Raw genomic sequence first — 19471 nt, forward strand, 5'->3', positions numbered from 1 at the left:
GACAAGGCTTCGCCAAAGGCCCCTCGCGGGCACGGCAGCGAGGAGGCGGCGAGCAGCGGGTTACTGGTGCAAAGGCAGGGAGATGAGGAGGTGGAGGCCACACCAGAGGCTCGGCGGAGCGAGGGTCGCCACGGGCGGGGAGGACCAAGGGGCCGCATCCCGGCGGTGGGGGCAGGGCTGGCCGGGCGGATGCGGGTGGGCTGTGCGGGGTCAGCCCGAGGATGGGGGGGGTTGTCGGGGCCGAGGGGTCCATGCCGGGGCCGTGCCACGGTCTGCGCTGCCCCCCGGGACCGGGATGAGGATCGGGACCGGGATGGGGATCGGGACCTGTCCAGCCCCTGAACCCGCGCCCCGCCCGCTCCGGCCCCGCCCCGCCGCGATCGCCCAATGCCCGCGGGGGGCTCATTTGCATATTTGCATATTGTCGGGCACTTAAGGGGCCGGGCGGGGCGCGGTGCTGGAAGGGCTTGGCGGTGCCGAGTGCTCTGGGGACGCTCCCGCCGCCGCCGGCCGTGCCCCGCCGCTTGTGTTTAGCTCCCGTCAGTTTTTAAAGCCAAAAAGTTACTTTTTAATTATTTTTAATTTTTTTTTCTTCTGTTTTCTTGTTTTTTTTTTTTTTTTTTTTTTGCGCCGAAACTTCTGCGCCGCGAGAGGAGGCGGGATGGGGAGGAAGGTGTTCCTGGCCGTCCTCTACCTCTGCCTGCGCTGGGTGCCTGCCCTCGGCGGTGAGTCCGGGACGGGGGCTGGGGATCTGGACCGAGCCCGGGGGCTGCCGGGCCTGCCTGCCGCTTTTGGGGAAGGGGGTTTTAAGGAGGAAACGCTGCCGGCATGGCGGGAAAGGGGAGTTTGCAACCTTTCCTTTGTAAAGCGCTCCCGGGGGTGTTTGGGATGCTGCGGGGCCCGGGTGTCGCGAGGTGGCCTCAGAAGGCGCTGGAGAGTGATACTGGGGGGTCCTGCGTCCCGTTAAGAGAGATGTGGAGTTTCTTCCCCAGCCGGAGCTCAGGCACATCCTGCCTGGCTGATGGCACGAGTTGTCAAGGCTTGGGATGTGTCTTTTCCCCGCAAGCAGGGTGGCTTCCAAGCCTCCCTTGCTCCAGCAAGGGGTCGGCACACCTGTAGCATCACGGTAAGGTCCCTTAGCCCTCTCCTCTGCTCTTCATGGGACTCATCCATCCATTTCCTACGGTTCTTGCTCCTAGACAAGGCAAGGCTGAGTTTCATTGGTATCACGATAATCTGTTTGAGTCGTAGTTAAATGCTCCTAATGCAGCAGAATCGATTAGGGAAAAACTGAGCAGAGAGGTGTCTTCTCGCGGTGTCTGTGGATTCACTTAGGGCTGTGCTTGCACTCTGCCTGTTGCACCTGCAGCCCAGGCTACGGGGAGAGGAACATGTGGACATGTTGACTGCTAGATGTTCGCTTTTGCTCTCTTGGTTAATCACACCACGAGTGCAGCTTTTATGAGCAAAAGTCTTGTTTTAGGAGACCATTACACCCGAAGCTGAGGTTAGCAGTACCCTGTCCCAGACTACTTTCTTACACTGATCTCCCACACACTGTGTCTATCTTTAAAGACCATGGCCTTAGAAGAAAATGTGGCTGTAGCTCTTAGACCTGCTGTGTGATACTAAAATGGAGTGTATAAACTGCTGTTTCTTCTACTGTGGATGCTTTTGTTATTGCTTTGTGACAAGGAAGCTGAAGGGAAGTATTCAAAAGTAAGAGGATGGGGTGCTAGGGCACAGCTAAAGAAATGTGTTCTTGCTTTCAATCAATCTTGTGCCATCAGAGACAATCAAAACTAGTTTTCATCGCAGTATCCAAGTTGTATACAGTAAAATAACTACCTTCCAAGAGCAGGCTTTCATTCCCACAGGAACTGACTTGCTACAGATGTACTAATAATATTCATTATTTCTCTGTAGGAACAGGTTATATGAAAGCAGATTGTGTGTTCATCCTAAAGCTATGCAAGCCTTCAGTCCCACACTATTTCTTGCACACCACAGTAAAAAGTGCTTTGAAACCATGGAAAACACATGATCCAGCCCTTCAGGAATCCGGAGTATTTAATAAACAACACAGAAAAAATATTCTAGGTGAAGACAATGTTGGTGTTACAGGAAAAGATAAAAACATTACTGATCAGAATACATTCTGATCCCTGTTTTTACCAATGTAAATTTAAAGTCAGCATATTTACACTGTTGTGTGTTGTGAGCTAGTGGATTTTACTACGTCTGTGTTTGGGGTAGACCTACCAGGACAGCTGTGATGTGGCTTTCCCAGAAACAATGTGTTTCTGAGAAGGCACAGAGGTGAGACTGTCAGGCATGAAAAGTGTTCTGGAGATTGGAATGACCATTAGTACTCCTCTCCTCTGTGCAGAAGTACTTGCATGCCAGGGCTTTCCCATGTGTCCTTCCCTCCTTATTGCTGCAAAGTCTGACAGTGGCTGCATTTTAACTGTCTTGGGCTAATTCCAGATATCCCTGGAGGGACTGATGGATGGCAAGAGCTCTGATGGATTGAGTTATGAGCATCCCAGCTGCAGATGAGCAAGGGTTTGACAGGGAGTGCCTTGGAGAGTGGCACCCATGTGCACAGTGTGAGAGCAGCAGTTTGCCAGCTGCAGGACTTGAGCTGGGAGGTCCTTGCTCAGCGTCTGAAGTTGTGCCTGGTAGCCTTTCAAAGGGGGTTGCTCTTTCCATTTGTGTTCACCTGTGGAGCGAAGCAGAACGTGCTCTCAGGGTTCTGCCGCTGAGGAGTACATAAATAAACTTGAAGTTGTAATTTTTTTTTTTTTTTTTACAGCAAGGTTAAACAATAACCTGACTTGTGAGGTAGGTTCCCTGGGATTGCAACACACAGTAGTCTGCTTTCAGTTTAGAGTGTAGATCAAATTAAATGGTAACAACTTCTGTGATACACCCCCTTTATTACAGCTGACTGCAAGTGTCCTTCAGAACTCTTAGGAATTCAGTATGACTGATTGATGGATGATCCTAATGCTGGCTGTCAGCTGAGGGTAGAGTTAATCCAGTAAACTATAGCTGGTGTTACATGCAGATGTTTGCTGCTGTGCATGTCTCTGTGGGCTGCAGTTTACACAGTCTAGCAGGACAATTTCAAGGATCTTTGCACCTAGCTAATAGTATTTCCATTTCTGAGCACGTAATGCTAGGAAGTTGCTGTTTATCAAAGATTCCCTCTTTAAAAACATAGCTTAGGTGCACTCCTTCTGTCAAATGCATTGTTATATTTTGGCAAGCTGTGTCCAGTGTGGGCAGCTTAACTTTTGGTTAATATTCCAGATGTTGTTACTTCCTCAAAACTCTCATTCTCCACCCATCTGACCAGGGATAAACAGTTTTCACAATCAAAATAATTTGCCAGGTTGCCTTGGGCTTCCTGTGAAGTAAACTTGAAACTGAATTCTCCTAATTACTGTGTCAGAATGCTTAAAGTCGGTGGGGTGCTTTCAAAATTGGTAATTGTTAGGAGTCCCTACCTGAATGCAGTTTCACAAGTTGCAAGTCAAACGTGCAAGAGAGCTTGAACAGGAAAAATAGAACTATTGACTTTTCCTAGTTTCTCAGCTTTTTCTTTCCACACTCTTGAGTTCTGTGAGATTCTCATTACCTTGATGCTCAGGACAGCTTTTTTGCTATGAAAACTGAGACTGTTGAAGTGGTGGTGTAAGAAAAACATCAGAAAAGTTTGTGGAGCATGGTAAAATGGTGAAGTTTGGCAGTGCAGCCTGTAGGCTGTTAGAACAGCCAACTTGCATCTGAAATTGGTCACTTAATCCTTTTCCAGTTGCCTAAGTAATCCCTTTGTAGGTCACCTTGTTAACTGTAACCACATAACAGTGGACAGAAAATTTTCTTTTGAAACAGGGGCTTGTGTTTTTAACTGTGTGCCTGGAAGCTTTTGCAATACAGAACACATGCTGTTATAATTCTTCTGAATTAAGTCTGGGAAAGTGTGGTTTTTAGCAAAAGGATGGAATTGTTTTCTCTAAATGTTTTTACCTCCAGGTCTGTTTTTCTCCAAGACCTTGTTTAGAAGTGGACTTGCATTCTTGTCTCAGGGTGGATGCATGTAAATTTCTTGCTATCTATGTTCTGTATCTTTGTTATGTAAAATATGATGTGAATTCAGATATATTTCTATTCACCTTTCAGAAACACGCTGAAAACTCCCCATTTGGTTTTTTTTTTTCCTGCTTTAATTAACTTGAGTTAAAGCATATTATCAACTAAACAGTGGTGACTCTGTGCATTGACTGTCTCCATTTCTCTGTGTAAAGAATGACACCCAACTGATTGACTGATTCAAAAAGACTCATCACTTTAAATCTATGAGGAGACGGTCTATGGCAAAAATCTATGTATGACAGAGTTCAGTGCTGAATCATTTTTACAAATAGACCCAAGATACATTATGAGATAACGAAAGCAGAAGTGGGAAACGCTAGTTTTCTGAAGTGACATGCTTTGTAACTTCTCTGCTTCAGGTTTAAAACCTGGTTTATGTAGATATTTGTCCGTGTGGTGAGTGTGTGCAGGCTATACATTCCTCTATACTTTATTTCTAAAACTTAATCAGCAGAAGGTGGGAGGTGAGGTGGTACCACAGCATATGTGCACTACAACATAAGGTGTAGACAAGTTATCTTAAGCTCTGAGCCATACAGAATTTGCAAAGCCAAACTCAGGCAAATTCTGAGGATACCTCCTCAGCACACCACGAAGAAGTCTGTAACAAACCCCACCACACACACTTTCCTTATCCAGAGGGTATCTTTCCTGCTGGGAACTGACCATATGTGGTCATTAGATAACACGGCGCTTTTTGTGGGCATAAGATGATAACAGTAATTTCTTCTGACTTTCTAATTCCTCCTACAACATAGTGAAATGAGCAGAGCGGCCACCTGCCACTTCCCTAACTCATGGGCTGCTTCTTTGCAGCTGCTGCTTTCCTGGTGGTGACTACATCTCAGTGATTTTCATGTCCTTAAATCCCTGCCAGAAGTTTTTAGTCTGAAACACGAATATATATGAAGAAATTAACACATCTTCAGTGGTAGATGCCACTGTGATGCAATATTTCTAAGTTTGATGCACTTTTCTAAGTGTACCCTTAAGTGAGGTGCACTTCAAATTGTAAATTTCCTATAAGCCTGTTTTCCAAAGAGTTGTGGCCTGAACTTAGATGCAAATTCTAGCATGTGTTTGTAATTGAAAACACACTACAAGACAGGATATCAATGTAATTTGGATTTTGGATAATTATCAGACGATAATCTGATGATTATCAGAAGGGAAATGATATCTAAGTATGAAAGGAAGCACTATTAACTAGTGTGCAAGTGGACTATTCTTGTTCACCTTCCTGTGCTGGGTGGGAATATACATAACTGAAAGTCCTTGCATTGCATGCCTTACAGTTGAAAGCTGTTCTTGTTCCTTTCAAGGTTTTACTGATTCACTGCTGAGTGAAAAGTTATAGTTTGTATTTAACCAATCAGCCTTTGGGACTTCCCTTTTTCTGGCTAGAAAAGTAAATAATATAAATCTAAAGATCTGTTTCAGAAAGGCGTTTTCCACACTCAGCTGGTGTAAAAAAAAACGTTTTGAAAATGTAAAAGTATAGCAAAGAGGCAAACATTTGGTTAGTTTAGTAAATTTAGCTTTCAGTAGGTAGGTGAAGTGTTTAACATTTTATAAATACTTCTACTGATTTGGAGAAAGGTATTTTCCATAGACTTTATCCTTTCTTTAGGGGCAAAGAGGCAGGAAGGAAATCCCCACTGTAATTATTCTGGATCAGCTAGCCGGCAGCTTAGTCAAGTCAAGGTCAAAACCTAAAACTGAGCACTGCCTCTGTGCATTGAACAGTTCTTATTCCCCTGCATGTGCTTTTCTTTTGAGAGATGAGAAATCCTGATGATTAGGCTTGTGTTAGGCCACTGATTACAGGCGACAAGATTCTCTGGGGCTTGTATGTAAGCACTTGTTGCAAGGCTGTGTGCTGGTTTTAGACCTCTTGCTTTAGACCCTGATTTCTGTGACCCTCCAAGCACAGCAAGAACCTCCCAGACTTTATAGAGCTACCTGAGGGTTGGGTGAGTCCAGGCATAAATTATGCCCTGATAACTGGTAGCTCAAAAGAGAAGATGAGAACCTGTTTTAGAAAAAAAATTAGCTATTCATCACCCAAGTGATGCAGCACAACTTTATGGATAAATGAAAATCTACCAATTATTGTAGAAAACCTCGTCTGCAATGCAAAAAAGAGAGGGAGTGGAAATCTGTTTTACTTGCCTGTCACGAGGTCCTTATTTGTCCCTTTGCATTTCTTTTGGAGGCTTGGAGCCATTCATTAACGTGTCTTTGGGAGTTTGTGAAATCTTGGTGGTCATGATGCCAGGAAACACAACTCTGAGTTGCTGAAACACAACTCAGGACAAAGTTGGCCTGAGTTCAGCTGCACTTGAAAAACAGGCAATCCGTATTTTCTAAACTCAGGTTGCCAAATTGGGCCTTGGGTTTTGAAAAGTCCACAGTTAATTAGAGGGTCTGTTGGATTTAGAGGTACTTAAGTATTGAATCAGATGTGAAAAGGGGAGACATTAAGTTTTTTCCCAGACAAAGGAAGTAGTGAGCATGAAACCTAAAGTCACTTCTATGCCTTGGAGCAAAAGTAATACGTTTTGAAGCTGAGAGCTGGAGGGAGTGATCTTTCCAGGCCATCACATACTTTGTGGTGATCTTCACCTCCCTCCCCATCCTGGGATTCAAAATAGCTTCAGGTAGATGAAGACATTTTCTTGCAGCTTATTTTTCTGTAGCTTATCAGATGATCTGAGAATGTACTGCCTTCAAAGTACAGGCTTCTGGTTTGCTAGTTCAGTTTTCCTGATGGGTGTCTGATCTCCTCACCTGCTGTTTGTCAAAAGTTAAAACTAGCATTTTGTTAAACAGTGGTGACTTCACAGCTCTTATTTTTAATACACTGAAGCTACTGGGTCCTATAAAGGGCCTTGTTGGGCAGTGATTATTGATGAGGTGATGTGGAAGATGCACCACCAAAATATGTAATAGTATGGTAGGAATTTGCTGCGTTCCTGCGTGACAGTCTGTGACTCTCCTGTGTGGTTTTCTGCACTCTTGTGGTAATTAACAGGTTTCCTGCTTAATGAAACGGGGGAAATACTGCCTCCTAAAAAGGATTCATACCTCTCTGACAGCTTGCGAGATGTTTTAGTAGGACTTTAGAGGGGGAGCAATTTTCACCCTTTGATTTTTCTCTTTGCATGGATGTTGTTTGGCCATTGAGTGCTGTAGGAAGTGAAAACCTCCTGTCCCCTTGACTGCTCCAGATACCTCTCCAGCACCATACCTGTGACTTCTGAACTGTTTTGTCCTAGTACCCCTAAAACACTGTGGTGCTTTCTGTCGTCTCGCGTTGCAGAAGCCAAAAACAATTTCGAGGGAATTGAGAGCAAGTTTTCCTTACGGACGCCTGCAGAGCCCGATGAGGATGTCTGCTACCTGGTGCCTGGGCAGGTGAACAGCCTGGCACGGTGCAACTTCAATCACACCAGTAAAACCTTTGTGGTGATCCACGGCTGGACGGTAAGACAAAGTGGGAGGAATCTCCCTTTTAACCACACTGCAGATAAACAGTGCTGAGGTGTCTGTATTTCGCAGATAATGTTAATCTCTCTCTCTCTCTCTCTCTTTTTTTTTTTTTTTTTTAAATTAAAAAACCCCACAACCAACAACAACAGGTGACAGGGATGTACGAAAGCTGGGTCCCAAAGCTTGTGGATGCTCTGTACAAGAGGGAACCTGATTCAAACGTCATTGTGGTTGACTGGCTAGTTCGGGCTCAGCAGCACTACCCAGTGTCTGCTGCATACACTAAGCTCGTGGGAAAGGATGTCGCTACATTTATTGACTGGATGGAGGTAAGACATGTAGACACACCTCACTCACATTGTGCATGATATCCTAGGAGACAAAGCAGCATTTGTACAGCTGTGTTAATCGTCTTCTGTTGGGTAGATGGAGTTAAACTATTGAAGACAGTACTTTTGTTGGACTGGTAAAATTCCAGCTTTAAGTTACTTGTTATTTCCTACTCAAAAAGGCTTTTTATAGTGCATTCCAGAAACTTCACCTTGTGGTCTCTGGAGCCCTGTGAGAAGAAGCTATGAAGGACAGATTCCTATATATTTTACAGCAACCAGCCCTTGGGAAACAGAAATCTACCCTTCCTTTGGGAAATAACTTAAGAGATGCAGAAATTGGTGGAAAGGGAGTGGCTGAAAACCTTTAATATCATACATAGTCCTGTATTCTGTCCTTTGTTCTGCAATTCTCTCTGGTTAGATTTTGCCCTAAGTTAGTTAACTCAAATGACCTAGTGGGGCACAAAATTATGATTAAATTATGATTACTGTGTAGTATTTCTTCTATTATTCACTGCTCAAAGAGAAATCCCAATATTAACAAAACATTTTCTTTTGTGGCTTCTGACATTTTTGTGTCTGGCTTCAAACTTCAAACAAATTGTTCTCTTGAACAGGAGCAATTCAATTATCCTCTCAACAATGTCCACTTGCTGGGGTACAGTCTAGGTGCTCATGCTGCTGGGATTGCTGGGAGCTTGACCAAGAAGAAGGTGAACAGAATTACTGGTAAGAAAACCTGTGACTCAAGAGTGGAGAGCCCTGTCTCTTCCATACTGAAACACGTTTCTCTGAAAAATCACCAGAATAATTGTTGCTTGTTGACAGTACTTTGGTTCTGTGTTCATGCTTTAATTGAAACTGCAGGGGCAGTATTTCTGTGGTAGAACTGAAAAAGGTTTGGAAAAGAACAACCAAGGTGGCGAGTGAGAAGCCTTGATTTGCTTCTTAACGAGAAATGAGCAAGTAGGCCATGATAAGAGACTGGCTGGGGGGAATGGGGTTGGGTGGGACTGGCCAAATCCATGGCTTGGAGAGGTCACAGTATCTCTTGCAGCATGAGAACTTCAGCTGGTTGTCTTCATCCAGGCAGTCATTCGAAAAGAACAGGATCTAAATCCTTCTGCAGTGGATATAGGACCTGCAGAACTCTTTGTCATGGAATGCTACACGTGCAAGAACTTTATAGCAGGCTCAAAGGGAGACTGGACAGATAATCAGAAGAGGTCCACTGTGGGTTATTAAAAAAATGAATCATAACAGGCTCAAAAATATCCTAGGCTGAAAATAATACTGTGAGAGTTCTGGGAAGGAGAACAAAGCTTAGATATGCCTGCCTTGTTGCTATGTGTGCTTAGATGGCTGTTTAAGGTGATTTTTGGAAACTGAGAAGGATGCTAGATGAGGTGGAGTGTGTGGCCACCCTGGGTCTAGTTTGCAGCCCAGGACCAGGAGAGCTGATTTCAGTGACAAAGGAAATGCAGGCATCAGCAAGTGAGCGTAAAAAAATTGCTCATCTGTGGTGTCTTTGTTGCTGAGAGAACTTGGGAGCAGCGTTCAAAAGGGAGCCTAGCTCCTGGCACCCTTTACTCTTTCACCTGAGCCTGGCTGTGATCCTAGATCCACAGGCATGCTGAGAGGTGGGCTAGGCAGCAGTTGCATCTGGAAAGGTTGAGTCCTGAAAAGATTAAAATCAGGAGACCAAAGGACTAGTCCCTCTATCCTTCCTTTCTCTCAGCTACACGTTTGTTGCTTTCACTGAGACTGTCAAACCACTGAAATACCAGTAGCCCTCTGTTATACTTCCATGGTTGCCCTTGATGCCCAGGATGAGCCCTTTCCCTGGGAAAACAAAACCTTTGAGCAAAGGGAACAGTGTTATGTGGTCCCTGAAGTCCTCACAGCGGTGGGGAAGCAGTTCAGACGGTGAAGCTAACCATGGTTGAACAACCCAGGTGCCTGTCCCCAGCTGAGGGCTACAGAAAAGACACATCCCTTCAGCTCTGCTTGCAGCCATCTCTCAGGTAGCTGTCTGAATTCAAAAGATAGTACTTCTTCGCTGGCAGAATAGTTCCACGCGTTTTTGATATCAGTGTTGCTGCAGTTTGACATTTTACCAAAATAATCCCCTTCCCCTGAGGTATGTAGACAGTGAAGCTCTCATTTGTTTCCTGGTTGTTCCCCTACCAGGGAGTTACTGGCAAGACATTTTTCCATACTTCAGAAGCTGCAGATACAAATTGTACAATTCTTGACAAGACAATGTTGAAAACACATTTATGAGCTTGTTTCTTCCATCCACTGGAAGTGCTACAGCTCTGAGGAAGTTATCAGGGCTTCCTTACATATGTCTGCATGCACTTTTTTTTTTTTTTTTTTAAACAGTGACAGCATTTCGAGGCTGTGTGTGTGTTTGATTCTCTTATATATACATGAATGCTACTTAAGTGATCCCACTGTAATGTCTGCAGAAAAAGCAATGCCACATGTGATATTCTGGCCCAGTGTGGGAGCTGAGTTTGGCATTTGTTGTCAGTGTTAGTGTCTCTGACAGTCTTTGTGGTTTGTTCCATAAAGGGCTGGATCCAGCTGGCCCTACCTTTGAGTATGCCGATGCCCCTACCCGCCTCTCCCCGGACGATGCTGATTTTGTGGATGTCCTGCACACCTACACTCGAGGCTCTCCTGACCGCAGTATTGGGATCCAGAAGCCCGTTGGACACATTGATATTTATCCCAACGGTGGGGGTTTCCAGCCAGGCTGCAACCTGGGAGAAGCACTCCGTCTGATTGCCGAGAAAGGCTTTGGAGGTGAGGTTGCTCTGAAACAAACGGTGTAACGTTCAGAGGGGGATCTTCAATAGCCTCATAGGTTTCTTGCAAGCCAAGGTCTCTGAGAGGCACAGGAATGTGTTCTTTTAAGTGCTTTTAAAGTCTGTAAAGCCCTGCTCTGGCATAGTGGATCGTGCCTGTTGACAGCATTGCTTAGGGATTCATATCTTTATATGCATGTGCATATGCACATTACACTTTTTCACTCTTTCAAGATGTGGACCAGCTGGTGAAATGCTCCCATGAACGATCCATTCACCTCTTCATTGACTCCCTCCTCTACGAAGAAAAGCCCAGCATGGCCTATCGCTGCAACACAAAGGAGGCCTTTGAGAAGGGTCTCTGCCTGAGCTGCCGCAAGAACCGCTGCAACAATTTGGGTTACAAGGTCAACAGAGTGAGAACAAAGAGAAACACCAAAATGTACTTGAAGACCCGTGCTCAGATGCCCTATAAAGGTAGGTCCTGCCTGCCTACTGGTGAGCAAGACTGGTACTTGGGCTGATCTGTGTGTCACAGTGGGCATGTGATGCAGATGATGATGTTGCTGATTTGATGCCTGTGGTGAGCAAGAGTGAAGCTTGCCTCTTGCTTGCCGTTGAGTGCAAGCTAAACTACAGTCTCAGAGAAATCAGTGCCATCTTACTCAAGGTGTGGGGGTAGGGTACAAAAAGAAAAGTGATTTGTAACAGGTTTCTAGGTAGCAAAACTAAAGAGGCTTACTCTGGGGCCCAATCGACTTGGAACAACCGAGTCTTCTAAATTTTTCAGTATTTTTCAACCAAATGAATTTTTACTATTGCTGGAGAAACAGTCAGCAGAGCTTAGTCTGATAAGCAACTTATTTAAGGATATGCACCCATCCAACTTGTACCTTTTGTAGTGCCCTTGCTAGAGGAGTACTAGCCCTCATTAAAATATCACAGCACTTCTTGTTTCCAGTTGCCACAGTGATAGGTCTGAGAAGGACACTGCCAGAGAGAAGAGGAAGGCTTTCAGCTGTAAAAGTAGCTTCTGAGTTGGATTTTACTACTTTATTTTTATTTTTTTTTCCTTCCTAGCTTTGCCTGTACCCCATGGTATGTTTGTTGTGTGCATTGTGTGGTGGACCAGCAATCAGAGGGCACGTTCCTGCAGTGTTAGAACAGACGCAAGAGTGGTTGGTGTTCTATTGGCATTTGGTGCTTAATATGCAGTGTCAGTGGGTTGTTTTTTTTATTTTTTTTATTTTTTTTAAACCAAGGTATGAGGAGGGCACAATCCATTTCAAGTCAAGGATAGCAATTCTTAAACATTCAATAGCAGGTTTAAAGGTGATACTGCAGACTCTGGGGTTGTTAGAGTGGCAGGTTGAATGCAGAGTTTAGTTGCGAGAACTGCAAAGGGTTTTGTTTTTTTTTTTTTTTTAATAGTGATTGCCTTGCATACTAATATTTACCTCCTCTCAAAAATAATTCCTTGGACACCTACAGGGAACTAAGCTCCTCATTTTAGTGAAGTTGGCATATTCCAGCCTAGGATTTTCAGGTGTGGGGTTGGGTGGTTTTGTTACCAGCAGTCTCTTTGGAGTTTTCCTAAAGGCATTTTCTTTTGCATTCTTCCAGTCTTTCACTACCAAGTCAAGATCCATTTCTTTGGAAAGACCAATATGACCAAGACAAATCAGCCATTCCTGATCTCCCTCTATGGCACTCTAGATGAGAGTGAGAAAATTTCTTTCACACTGTGAGTAGCTACAGAAACAATTACAATGTAGTGTTCAGTTTACATAAACTTGTTAAAGCCCCAGATTAAAGTCTTTTCTAGCTCCAGCTACAGAAATCTTACAGGGTCCCAGAATCTGCTCTTGTCCTTGATTGAGGGTATGCATCCACTTCTGAAGCCAATGAACTGAGCTCTACAGGAGCTCTTCTTGATAAGACATCTGAAATATGGAAATGTGAAGTCTGACCTGTGACTCAGCATGATAAGAGTTTTTCCTGTGCTTTATTTTATTTCCAGTATCTTTATGCCGTGTTCCAACTGTGTTAAGCCTTCTTAAAAGGTTTCTTAAAACCTGGAGTTAACTGCCTGATGGGTCTGAGGGCCTCAGTGCAAAAGCTGAGGGAGACACAGGATTTTACTTTCCCAGCTCTGCAAATTAGCAGAAATTTGTGCATACATCCTTGCACGTGGGCTGGCAGGGAATGGAGCTGGAAAGCACCAAAGTCTGTTTTCTGCTCTGAGGAATCCAGTAATTGGTGGTGCTTGTCTGGCTTCTCTGAGAGCCACCAATACAGGAGAAGACATCCGTTGCCCAGCAGACTGTCCCAGGATTTCACCAGCCTTGCTGCAGAAAGCTTTTACTTTTGCCTCCACAAAAGCTTAAAGTGTTTTGTCCTTATTTCATCCATCAGAGCTGTGGAGAAGGTTGCTTCTTTCTTCTCTAGAGTATAAAAAGTTGTGGTTCTTAATTTTCTCAATTTTCTTTATCTGTCCAACAATTTCAAAGGGGTTTTTTTGCTTTTCTTTTCCTTATTCTTCTACCCACAGGCCTGAAGTCTCCTCAAACAAGACCTTCTCCTTCCTGATTTACACAGAAGTGGACATTGGGGACCTGCTTATGCTGAAGCTGCAGTGGGAGAAAGACACTTTCTTCAGCTGGACTGACTGGTGGACTCCTTTTACTTTTGACATTCAGAGAGTCAGAGTGAAGTCAGGAGAAACTCAGAAAAAGTAACTTGTTTTGATTGTTAAAAGCTTTGACAGTGTTTCCTGATTTCTGGTATCTCACAGGGTGGGACAAACATTTGAATCAGTTAACAGATGGGTGCAGCACTGGTAGTCAGGGCTCCAGTGGCATCAAACCACCACTTAGGTCAGCCAGGCTCAGTTGTTTGCTTCCGCTGGGATATGCAATTTGTAGTCTTACTCACACAGGATTAATTTGCATATCACTGTCTCATCTGCCGCAGGTTAACTGTAATAATGCAGGAGAGTATCTCCATGAACCAGCATCAGTGGTTGTTTGCAGTTTCCTCCTCCATTTTCACGCTGCGTATTTGCGTGGTTTTTCTTGCAAAGAGGATGCTTAGGAAGGAGACTTTTAGAAGCCCTTCCAAAAGTGTGTTTGCACAAGGAATTTACTGCTTGGTTAAGCTGAATTTTCTTAGGAGTTGAATACCTGGATGGTGGAATAAAACTGAAAAAAAATGTGACTGCTGCAGGATGTTGCTAATGCATGAATGCTGAAACATCAAAGTTTGAACAGAGCTGCTTTGACATGAATCTTTTGAAATACCCACTCACTAGACATGAGATCTGTTTGCAGAACATGGACCCAGAACAGAGTATGTGTGTCCCATGTGCAGTATAGTAAATAATAAGTTCTCTCTTTGAATAAACAAGGCAGTCACTTGATCAAAGAACGGTTATCAGAGCTGAACAAATAGATGGGTGGAGAAAGTACTGATAAATAGAAAAGCAACTGCTCAGGTTTGCTGGAATTGACAACCTACTTCATTTGCAAACATTTGAGGGAGTAAGGCTTTCTTCCAAGTTCATTCACCTGACAAAAAACTCGCATAAGGACTGATTGAAATAAGATTCAAGAGACTTTGGGATAGACCTTCTGCTGTTTTTTTTAGCTACAAGAATATTTTATGCAAAAGATCATAGTGAAAGTTATGGCTACACTTTGATGTCTATGCATAAACTGTTCACCTATTTTTATTTTGCAGTGTTTCTTTTGTCACAGAATTCTCACACACTTGCAAAGTAGTAGTGCCTCACACGACAAAGTATAGAGACTGCTTCTAAGCAGCAATCCTGTTTGTAAGGTTAAAAAGTCATGTCTGGTTCAAACATGTGATCTTTTTTTTCCCTCCCCCCCAATATTTATTCCAGAGTGGTGTTCTGTTCTCGAGATGGCACCTCACGTCTCAGTAAGGGAGAAGAGGCAGCAATATTCGTGAAGTGCTCAGAGCAGCCCGCCAACAGGAAGAGAGGAGGGTATGAATGATCACTATTATTTTTGGATTGTTGGGAACACGTGTGGTAAAAAAACCCCTGCCCCACTGGTTAACTTTTGCACTAGTCCTCAAGGCTTCAGAATCATCCTGACTCAGACTAACCTGAGGTTTGATTATGGCAGTTTTAGCAGCTAAAAAACTATTAATTTGTTTCTCTGCTAACCATCTCCCTGTGTGGTTGTTGGCCTGCCTGAAAAGAAAGTTCACTGCTTCTCAGATTCACACAGTGGCCGTGTATGAGTGACTGCCAGAGAGGGTTTACTGGCAAGGCACTAGCACAAAGAGGAAAGCATGCCTCGATCTGCAGATGCCCTACACTTACCCTTAATGCTGAACATTGAAATGTCCCTACTGGGTCAGTTCAGAGCTCTTCATCCTCACTGGCCAGCAATAGATTTGGAGGCTGGTAGAGTAATGGAGCAGGCATATGCAGGTGCTCTTCTTGGCACACTGCTTTCTGCTGGCAACCATCATGTGAGTGACTTCCTGAGATGTGCATCTCTGATTTGGATCAGAGATTGTGTTTAATAGCCCTCGGTGCGCTTTAATATTTTTATCAACAATTTTTCTGACTCAGAGTAAACTCTCAAATGTGGGGCCAGTTTTCTTTGGACTTTATCCACCAAAGTTTGAGATAGAGTAGTGGTTATATTTATTTTAGTTCAATTGCTGTGTGTGAAAGGTCTCATGGGGACACTTCTAGACCGAGATCCAGCTCTGCGTAAAAAGGCACATGTGCTGGCCTTCACTCCAGGGCAACAACCTCGGGAGGCCTTGAGAGCTTTGTGTATCTGATGTGCACGATCAAGCAGAGGCCATGAGAAGCCCAAACACATAATTTATTTTCCTGATGAGTAGTGGGATTTTTTTTTTTAACTTTAAGACTAAAAGGAACAAGGTTTTTACATCTTCCTCATCAGCTTTTTATTTTTTCCCTCACAGTGCCAAGAAAGCCTCTAAAGAAAATTCTGCTCAAGAATCTGCCTAAGTGACAAGAATAAAGATTTTTCCACACTGGGGAGGAGAAGAGTCTGTTCATCCCTGTGGACTGGATGTTCAGTACCAAATATATAGAAATATTTATCCGCTGCTGGCTTTTTGCCTGCTATTCCTAGCTATCTTAAGAGACTTCTTGTAAGAAAGTCTCAGCATACGAAGTTACTAACCCTAAAGATACATTATCCAAATAGTTAAAAACAAGAAGAAACCTGCAAAACAACTTACCAAAGTCTTGAGTGCTGAAAAGGAATAAGTGATTTTGCTTAATCATGGTGCCTTGTGACAGGGTTTCTTAACATCAGATTCTCTACAGCAATTTTTTAGTATTTATTGAAAAAAAACAAAACCAAAGCCCTCTACCTGTGGTGATTGGTTTAATTTTATTTTTTTGTTTGGTGGTTTTTTAGAGTTTTGGTCTGTTTTTTTTTTTTTTGTTGTTGGTTTTCTTTTCAGGAGTCTTTTGAAACTGGACAGAATTTTTTCTGCTTTGGCTAACTGAATTTTCAGGCAGTTCAGTGGTGAGAATTCATTGTTTTCAAATGTGTTTTTAGCAAATAAGTAGGTTTCTCATGTGAAAAAAAAAACAAAACAAACAACAAAACAGAACAAGCAACTCCTTTGCTCTGTGTGTTACTAGAAGATGTGAGGGCCTGACTTAATATGGGGATGAATTTTTTAGTTTGTGGTTGTGAATGTATTTTTACTGGGGGTAGATGCCAGTGCAGCTTAGCAATAGGTATAATGTGTTAAGCTTTTTACTTCTATGCAGCTTACCCTGGAATAAATAACCGTGGTAGGAGAAGGCAGCAATACATCAAGTGTCCTATGCAGACACTGAACATTTTATCATTTTATCTGTGCTTTCTTTTTTTTTTTTTTTTTTTTTTTTTGAAAATTAAACCATTTTAGCCTCCAACACTGTGAATAAGGCACTGCAGAGGAATTGAGCTACCAGAAAAACGCAGGAAGCAGATCTATTTCCCCCGCCCCCCTCCACCCACCCCACTTGCTCGCGTTCCGTGTGGCAGAACTGGGACAGTTTCCCTGCTCTTTGGCACCCGGCGTCACTCACGCAGCTGAGTGGCTGCTGTGTGCAGTTTTCAGTGCAGGTGAATCCACTCGACACGTGACAAACGTGCTCACACTTCCCTGTGCTGGAACCGGGACTGCCGGTGGCCCACCCCGGTTTGTTTCTTGGCTCTGATGCAGTGGAAGGAGCCGCCTGGTTTTTCTGACAGGAGGTGGAATTCGGCAAGGAGCAGGAGCGCTGTGGTAGTTAAGAGGAGCCTGATTGTGTTCTGCACAAAAAGGGGTGCTCCGAAAAGCACAGGAATTAGACATGCTGCAAGTTGACAAAAATAGGTATTTTGAAGGCATTCTGCTTCCCCGTTTTTAAGCAACATGTAATTTTTCTAGTGCGCTGAAAGGTGCATTAGCCCTCTTTTAGCTTTCTAGAAGATAAAATCGTGGGGAGGTAGAAGGGCTTGAAGGTAGACACTTGAAGAAATGTAATGTGAGCTGTTGATGCTGGGTATTGTGGTCCTTTCCTGCACCTGGAAGACATCATGGAGGCAGTGATTTCTCCAGCATCATCCCATCCTGAAAGCAAAACAAAGATGTATGTGTTTATGTGCAAAGTTTGTTACTCTTTTCCAGCTGTAGCTGCTAGTATATTTGGGGATAAAAGTCTTTAAGAGTGCAATATGTTGCAATATTAATAGCCCTGAAATTGCTCACATTTGATTTCCTAACCCTTAAACTACAACAGAGATGTGATGAGTCACTGAGGGTGGGGTTGAGTATTGAACCACTGCATCTGAGACCTCTAAAAATAAATATAATGATTTATTCCCTATAGATTCCATTGCAATTGTCTCTTAAGAGTTAAATTCTTTGAGAAAAAGTATCTGAACAGCTGTGCTCTTAATACAGGATTAAATACAAACACATTTAGAACTTGGATAAAAAACAGTGAAGGTTCTTTCATGAGGAAACATGATTTAGCCTTGGATGTTATTTATTAGCTGTAAATAAGATATTTATGAGTGTAAAGGTAGTTTGTATATATTGCTAAAGTTGCTGACAGTCTCTGCATTAATACAGTTGTGTAGTATTAATCCTGTACATAGCTTTCAGAGATTTTTATCAACCAGCCACTTACACTGCATTATTTCCTATGTGGTTAATACATTTTTTATTTTAAGAAAGCTCCTCAGTTTTGTATAGAATGGAAACCTGTGGTTTTAATAAAATTCTCAAACTGATGCTGAAGTCACTACTTTTGTTTTGGTTAAACAGTCTGCTATCTGCTGAATAGCTTTTATGTGAAGGCCAGAACCTATCCTTGGATTCTGGGGATGAAGAGACAGGATGAGACTTTTTTTTTTTTTTTTTTTTAAAGGCAATGTAGGATTTCTGAGAGTCCTCTGGCTATTTTGTTTTGGAAAGTGCAAAAAACCGTCTTATAAGACATCAGGGAATCACTATGTGAAAGCAAGTATCCCTCATCAAAAGAGAAGTAGCTTGTTCCTTGCAAGTTGTGGTTTTCCAGTTTCAGGACCTTTTAAGAACTGTCCTTATTTTGAAATGCTAATTTCCTCTGATTTTTTTGGGTTTGTTTTTTTTTCTTTTTTAATTCAACAAGTGTTGGAATTATATTTCTGCTTCACCTTTTGCCAAAATACAGGCATTCTGATCCTGTGGGTACAGGGGGCAAGCACCAATCCCTAATCACCCCTACTACTGCTTAAGGAAGTAACTAAAAATCACTTTCACCCACGTGTTTTGAGTGCAGCTGAGCTCCAGCTTGGTTGTCACCAGAACAGTTTGCTCTGTCGTGCACGGCAAGGCTCTACCAAAGCAACAGAAGGGGGTTGCTGGAATTAAGGAGAAGTGGAGTGACATGCACATTTAAATTTATGTTAGGAGCACTCAGAGCATCTCCAAGTTGACTTGGGAACCTCTGCTTCCAACACTCGGTCAAAGATGACTGCTCTTTGACAAGAGCAGAACTTAATTCCCTGTGAAAGCAGAGGGAAGCTATGCCATGGAAAATGGATGGAGGGAGAGATATGAAGGGAAGAGGGAGGGTGGGGAGTACCCTGACAGAATCAGTGGAAGAGTCTGTAAAGTGGAATGCATGGAAATGCTGGCAATGGGTGTTCTAAGGACAGTGATCTTTCCTGTGTTTCAGTGTCTGGGTTGTGGGACTAGGAGGACTCCTACAGTTGTGGAAGACAAGGCCTGTCATCACATCTAAAAACACCATGGTATTGCCACCCTTTTAATGTCACAACAACCTCAATACAATAAACATGCTATTAGGTAAAGCAGAGAATAGCTTTTGTTGCATGTACAACAGTCCAGGTCTCCCCTCTGAGCCTTCAGAGCCATCCCTGGCCCTATTACTCTTCCCATCTTGCTCTGCAATGCCCAGCATTGGAAAAGGTGATCCCTTCTCACCCTGCCAACTGTCTCTGGAGAGGTCTGGCCAGCATAGGCTGTCCAATGGCTACCCAGTGGTTTGGACAAGTAGAAAGAAACGTTCTTGGCTGGAAGGAAAGGGTGGGGAAAAAAAAAGGATTTTAGCAGATGTACCTGCAAGGTGGGGAAACCCTGACTGAAGTTCCTGCTGCTTAGATTTTA

At 43.4% G+C, this 19471-nt stretch overlaps 1 protein-coding gene across 1 annotated transcript; it reads left to right on the forward strand.

Moving 5' to 3' along the window:
- Positions 1 to 498: 498 nt before the first annotated feature.
- Positions 499 to 18090, forward strand: LPL (lipoprotein lipase). The gene is made up of 10 exons (XM_050329948.1): positions 499 to 725; positions 7484 to 7647; positions 7803 to 7982; positions 8603 to 8714; positions 10563 to 10796; positions 11033 to 11275; positions 12422 to 12542; positions 13350 to 13532; positions 14703 to 14807; positions 15770 to 18090. Exons 1-10 carry the CDS (start codon positions 662 to 664, stop codon positions 15813 to 15815), a joined length of 1452 nt encoding a protein of 483 aa, XP_050185905.1. The 5' UTR covers positions 499 to 661; the 3' UTR covers positions 15816 to 18090.
- The last annotated feature ends 1381 nt before the right edge of the window (positions 18091 to 19471 follow it).

Source organism: Myiozetetes cayanensis, unplaced genomic scaffold, assembly GCF_022539395.1.
Source record: "Myiozetetes cayanensis isolate MyiCay16 unplaced genomic scaffold, myiCay2020 scf4, whole genome shotgun sequence".
Taxonomy (NCBI): domain Eukaryota; kingdom Metazoa; phylum Chordata; class Aves; order Passeriformes; family Tyrannidae; genus Myiozetetes; species Myiozetetes cayanensis.